General features: G+C 54.2%; 1 protein-coding gene and 1 pseudogene across 1 annotated transcript; both read right to left on the reverse strand.

Moving 5' to 3' along the window:
* Positions 1-1,429: 1,429 nt before the first annotated feature.
* On the reverse strand, positions 1,430-2,150 carry LOC123166468 (BAHD acyltransferase DCR-like; annotated as a pseudogene).
* Positions 2,151-3,769: 1,619 nt separating this feature from the next.
* Positions 3,770-5,462, reverse strand: LOC123170248 (protein ENHANCED PSEUDOMONAS SUSCEPTIBILITY 1). The gene has a single exon (XM_044588076.1). It carries the CDS (start codon positions 5,391-5,393, stop codon positions 3,981-3,983), a length of 1,413 nt encoding a protein of 470 aa, XP_044444011.1. The 5' UTR covers positions 5,394-5,462; the 3' UTR covers positions 3,770-3,980.
* Positions 5,463-6,637: the final 1,175 nt, after the last annotated feature.

The raw sequence follows: 6,637 nt of genomic DNA on the forward strand, positions 1-6,637 counted from the left end.
TCTTTAAGCTCTGGTGGAGATTGTCCTGCAATCAGATCGATAAAAATCGGCCGAATTTTTTGAAATAAACCGGCTATTGAACAGGAAAAAAACAATCTAAAATAACTAGGGAGAGCAAGGAGTTGACCTTAGGGATGGTTACGTGGTAAGCCGAAGCAACACTTGGCCCAACAACCACCTCGGCTGGGCACATTTGTTGTCATCTGACCATTTTAAGTAATATATTACCATATATAGTTACTTAATATACATTATTTTATGGTAAAAAACTAGCGAATCGAACGGTGAACCGGCGGTCCGACCGGTGAAAACCTAAACTGACAGGCTCACCAGTTCAATGACCGGTCCGGTTTCTTAAACTGTGCCTTCATGTCGTTTACAATTTCCGATACATTAACAATCTTTTTTCGGCCATCAGAGGCAAACTGCCTTTCACATGTGAGGTGAGAAACCTAATGAAGTGTCCGTCAGGGTCGGGTAGCCCGCATTAGTTTGTAGCAGATCGAAACACCTATGCCATCCCTCCCTCGCATATACACATCGTGTCATGATGTGATCAACATTGTCCTCCTCTTGTAAGCAAGTGTAGCACGCGGAGGGGTGGTCTAGAAGCCCATGACACGCACGCCTGTCCGAAGTGCACAACTAATATTGGACGGTGAGCCAAGCAAATATTTTGCACTTATGGGGGGAGGGGCAACTTCGCCATACGCTGCTCGCAAAAAGCGACGTTGGTACGTAGACTTGGCAGTGTAGATTCCATTGGCCAAGGCAGGCCAAGTAAAGACGTCGGGTGCCTGGGCATCTCTGTGCACCGTGGAAATGGCGTGGCGAAGATGCATGATCTGAAGGAGGGCCATGAATGAGCCGCCCTGGCCGATGTCTGCAGTCCATTGTTCATCGATCAGAGCTTGACGTACGGTTCGTGTGTTGACAACCCTTGTGCTGACCATAGTAGTTACCAGAAGTGATGCGATGTCGTGGACCTAGAGACCATGAACCCATCTATCTCTCCGGAACAACACTTTCACAGACTGGTGGACTCGTTCTAGGAAGCTTTTCATGAGATAGGATAGGTGTGTTTTTGACACCCTAGTCATTGAAACTGTGTGGGCTCTCTAGAAACAGAGAAATGCTAGGGTTTTCGATAGGTCAATGATTGCGGTTGATGTTCACATCATTGTTGGACTTTTATAAAAAAAATTCTCTTTTATAAAATTATGGTACGCCATTGGCACTCTAAAAAGAAGAGGAATACTGAAGTGGGGCCCAAAGCTGGTTGAGCTGATGGCAAGAGAATTTTGAGTGTCTCACATGGAGATGGAGCAAATCTAGTACCCAACGAACGCACTGTGGGCCGTGTCGATCAATCAAATCATCACAGAATGAGAATTAAAGCACACGGCTCTCTTATTCTACCAAATTAGGTTCAAGCCTTCTTCTCCGGCGTCACGGCTGCCCAGAACTCCTCGTCGCCCTCCAGCGCCGCCATGTGCTCCGGCGTCAGCGTCACCTCCGCCCTCGCGCCCGGGGTACAGCGACGCCCGCCCGTCCACCTTGTTCGCCTTGCCGCTCCGCACCGCCGCCGGCCTCCCCCACCCGAAGTCGCACCCGTACATGTCGAACCGCGGCGAGCTCCCCACCATGGCCCCGCACGGGTCGTACCACCGCAGCGTGTACACCACCGGTCTCGCCGCCCACGCCGCCACGCGCGCCCTGATGGCCCCGTCCGTGTGCGCCGCCACCGCGCGCCCCACCGTTGCAGCCGCCCACCCGTGCCCACGTTCGAGGAGCTCCGACGCGCGCACCGGCGAATCGGCGTCCGTGCTCACAGCGTCGACGCAGTTGCCGAAGTAGTCCGCGGGAAGCGCCGGACGGAGCCGAGCCCGGTTGTTCACGGCCGCGCGGCACGTGGTCTCCTGGTCCGGCGAGACTCGCCGCGCGCGGGTGATGCTGCGCCAGAGGAGCGAGGACAAGGCCTGGAACCGCGTCAGGGCGGCGGCGCCGGGCGCGTCCCCGGCCGCGAGGAGCTCCTGCCGCGCCCGCTCCTTGAGCTCCGCCAGTGACTCCGCCGAGAAGTGCGCCCATCGCGCGCGCAGCGGCGGCGGCTCGAGCCGTTCGATGAACCCCGACAGGTCGGCGCCCGTCGTTTTCGCCGTTTAAGGAAGAGGCCCGGCCCATGGCCCGAGGCGCGGCAGGCTTTTAGCATGATGGGCGGGGCTCGGGTCCGATTTTCAGGCCTGACGGCCGGGCCGGGCTTGGGCCCGGGTTTTTTGCATCGTGCTTGGGTAGGCCCAGCCAGGCCCGACAGATGGCCGGTATAATTGGGGGCTGCTTTTTTATTGTCACTAGCGAGGCTAGAGCTTGTAGGCCATTTTATTTTAATGTATTTGCGAGGGGACCTTGGCTCTGTAGTCCAACGGCATGTCTGATATGATTTAAGAAGCAGACGGCAACGTATGCTCTGATTATGCACGGAGATGCATGGGATGGATGGAAACGAATCCTCTGATTTTCAACCATCTATACTCCATAAACACTTGAGTGCATGGCTCGCCTCCAGCACAAATAGACTTTTTTTAGGGGTTCCAGCACAAATAATTGAACCGGCCCTGTCCGCGAACAATGCAGTTTTCTATTTTTTTAATTCGTCCAAGTTCATTTTTTTTTCCTTTTTATTTAAAATTTGCGTTTTTCCCATATAAAAAGTTAAAATAATTATTACTATACAATTATTGTGTGTTTTCCCCTCAAAACAAATCTATTGTGTGTTTTAAATCTCTATTTTATTTTCGGTTTGTAGGATGGGAATATCCGATTTTGTAGGAATACCATACATTTTTTGTGTTTTTGGAGGCTCATTTTTTGCATAGAAGCGAGGCAAATACAATTCCGTAGGATGGCATGTGTCATCCTATCAAATTCCTATACTACTTCTAATTCATACGTTTTGGTTTCATCCAAACCGAATGAGGCCTTAAAATATCAATCTTTTGTGTTCTCCATTTCTCCTCTCCGAAATCAATATTCTTCACGTTCATCTTCTTCCCCTAATTAAGATCCCCGTCTCATTTACATTAAGCTTGTTGATTAGCAATATGGGTTGTGGTTACAGTGCTCACATAAAGGTAGGTTTGACTACATGTCCAAAATATCATTCTTTTTGCTTAACCCAAGTCATCTTGCCGAACTCATTTTTCCTTTCTTATTTCAGTCCTCGCCCCCGCAGCGAGGCGGATATGACAAAGCGACATATTGAATACGGCTACGATTACAGCACGTATGGTTGAACGATTCAACAAGTTCACAGACCGGAGCTACCTGTTCTCCGCGATTCAAGTTGGTTCTTCTGCCCCATGTATCTCTTTGGTGTATCCATCTTTAGCTGGCTATTCTTGTGTTATAAAAGAGACCTATTGTCTTGTTCTTGGGACGACACTTGTTTGTATCCGAGAGAACCAAATTTCCAAGATGTGGCATTTTAGTTAGGCTAGCCATAATGGGAGTAACTTAGATATCCCAAGAAAAAATTGCTTATATGGCATGGAGTTAATGAGGAAAGAGATGCTTGTGGTAACATAATATGTTACTGTAACCCCGAGGTAAAATGAGTCTATATCTCAATTAATGCATGTTATCATCCATATGTTACTACCTACTATGAAGGTAGTAATATAGACTAGTAACATATAAGTTACTCCCCACTAGCATGTTAGGGGGAAGGAAAGAAGCCTCAGTCAAATCAAATCCATGCTTCTCGCAAAAAAAATTAAAAAAATTCAAATCAGAGCAAATTTCTTTTCACAAATCCAACATCTTTCACTTGTTGTCATTCAAAGCCAAGAATTAGACAATGCATATTGCTATTGGGTTAATCAATCACACGAACAAAATGAAAATCGGCCAGCATATTTTGGTGATCGGCACCAACCAGAATCAAGAAGAGCAGAGGTACGGTGTTGACATCGATGGACGATGATTCAAGTGGCCTTCTTCTCCGGCGCCGGCACCGGCACGGGCGCGTCCGGGGTCACGGCGGCCCAGAACTCGTCGTCCTCCTCGAGGGCCGCCATGTTGTCGGGCGACAGCGTGAGCTCGGCGTCGATGCTGCCGGCGCCCTCGCGGCCGGGGTAGAGCGAGGTCTTGCCGTCGAACTTGTTGGCCATGCCGCTGCGCGCCGCCACGGGGCTTCCCCAGCCGAAGTCGCAGCCGTACATGTCGAAGCGCGGCGAGCTGCCCATCATGGTGCCCGTGGGGTCGAAGAAGCGGTGCGTGTACACCATGGGCCTGGCGGTCCACGCCGCCACGCGCGCCCTGATGGACGCGTCCGTGTGCGCCGCCACGGCCCGCCCCACGGCCGCCGCCGCCCACCCGTGCCCGCGCTCGAGCAGGTCCGCGGCGCGCGTGGAGTCGGTGCCGATGGCGTAGATGGTGTTGCCGAAGTAGTCCTGCGGGAGCTGCGGCCGGAGGCGCGCGCGGTTGTTGATGGCCGCGCGGCACGTCGTCTCCTGCTCCGGCGCCAGCCGCCGCGCGCGGGTGATGCAGCGCCAGAGCAGCGAGGAGAGCGCCTGGAACTTGGTCAGTGCGGCCGCGCCCGCCGTGTCGCCGGCGGCCAGGAGCTCCTCTCGCGCGCGCTCCTTGAGCGCCTCCAGCGACTCGGCCGAGAAGTGCAGCATTCGCTCGCGCAGCTGCAGCGGGGGCGCCCGCTCGATGAGTTCCGACACGTCGGCGCACGGCAGCACCGCCGGCCCCGCCGCGCCGCCGTCGGGCGACCAGCGCTCGAACGAGGGCTTCGGCGCCGCGAGGCCGAGCCTGGCGCGCGCGAGGGCGGCCCAGTAGTTGACGAAGTCCCAGAAGGCGGTGCCGTCGGAGAGCGCGTGGTTGTAGGCGAAGCCGACGAACACCCCGTCGGCGAGGTCGGTGACCTGGACGGCGAACAGGGGCTGCTCCTGGCCGCCGTAGTTGACGGCGTCGGTGAGCTGGAAGAACTGCGCCAGCACGCCGCGCGGCACGTCGGCGTCGCGCGGGAGCACGTCCGCCATGGTCACCCCGTCGGCCACGGCGTGCACGACCTCCACGCCCTGGCCGGCGCAATCGACGTGGACCGAGCAGCCGACGACGGCGCCGGTGTGCTCGTCCCTGTGTTGCTCTGTAGCAAAGCGGCCGGCGATGGGGTAGTAGTGGACGAGCGCGTCGCCGAGTGCCGCGGCGAGGTGGTCGGCGACGTTGACCGGGGAGCATGAGGTGGGCCTGTGGAAGAGGAGGCCTTTCTGGATGTAGTTGGAGGAGAGCATGGAGGCGTCCCAGGAGGTGAGCGGGATGCGCTCCCTCGGCCGCGGCGGCGGCTTCACCGTCGACGACGACACCACGCGCACCATGGGCGGCGACGGCATGGCGCTGGTGGGCTGGGGATAAGAAAAGATTTGGTCCGTGGTGCGTACCAGGTTGGTTTGTTGGTAGCTGCAGGCCGGACAGTATATACGTAGATCACAAATTTTGAAAGAGATTTATAGCCCCTGGGGTGGGTAAATTAATGAGTGATTGTGACTGGGGGTTGGTGGTTGGTGGCACTCCTCCAAAAATTGGACCATTTACGACCAAACCAGTAAGAAGATCAAATTCAATTTTGATTTGGACACATGATATCTGCAGATACATACACGTGTTTATTACCGATTCTGTTTTACCAAATCAGTCGATCTCACATGGATTCCAAATTTCCAATCAAGAAGGATGCACTCAGTGATTTTTTTTTTTTGCGAGAAATCTTTAAATCTATTCATGAAGTGTCTAAGATAGTAGTACAAAGAACGCAAGAAGTAAAAATTACATCCAGGTCCGTAGACCACCTACCAATGACTACAAACACTGGAGCGAGCCGAAGGTGCGCCGCCGTCATCACCCCTCCCTTGTCGGAGTCAGACAATGTCATTGTTGTAGTAGACAGTCGGGAAGTCGTGGTGCTAAGGCCTCATAAGACCAGAACACCAGAAAGCAACCGCCGTCGATGAAAAGAGGCGTATCGAAAGGATCCAACCTACACACACGTAGGCGAACGAAGACCGGCTCCAGACGGATCCAACGAAGACAAACACAGACCAGATCCCACGAGATCCGCCAGAAACACACCTCCACACGCCCTCCGACGACGCTAGAAGCATCGCCAAGACGGGGGCTTGGCGGGGAGGACCTCATTCTATTTTCAAAAACCGCCGCCGCCTCGTCTTCTTGATCATGGCACAACTAAAATCGGAGCCCTCCCGCCGGCAAGGGCGAGGCGGACCAGCAACACTGGCGAAAGACAGAGAAACCCTAGCTAGATAAGAGTTCTCGCGAGGGGAGCGAAGGGGTACTCTGGCCTCAAATGATATGACTAGATGGTCCGTCGCAATGGTTCTCTCCTACACGCAACGCCACCATGCTGGTAGCGAAAAGAAATGCGCCACACTGGGTCGCGGAGGCCTCATCCTACTCCCTGTCTACCTAGTTCAGGCCGACGGCCATGCAACAATCCGCCGCCTACATTCACTCCGGTGAGCTGTTCACCGTTGACCTCAATAACGACTACAACTTCACCAAGGTGTGCAACTCGTTCGGTCGATACACCGCTGGAGGAGGCCTAGTCCACGAGGAACCC

This window comes from Triticum aestivum, chromosome 7D (genome assembly GCF_018294505.1).
Source record: "Triticum aestivum cultivar Chinese Spring chromosome 7D, IWGSC CS RefSeq v2.1, whole genome shotgun sequence".
NCBI lineage: Eukaryota > Viridiplantae > Streptophyta > Magnoliopsida > Poales > Poaceae > Triticum > Triticum aestivum.

Excerpts from the sequence above, each read along its gene's own strand:
- LOC123170248 (XM_044588076.1), bottom strand. The coding sequence starts at position 5,393 with ATGCCGTCGCCGCCCATGGTGCGCGTGGTGTCGTCGTCGACGGTGAAG.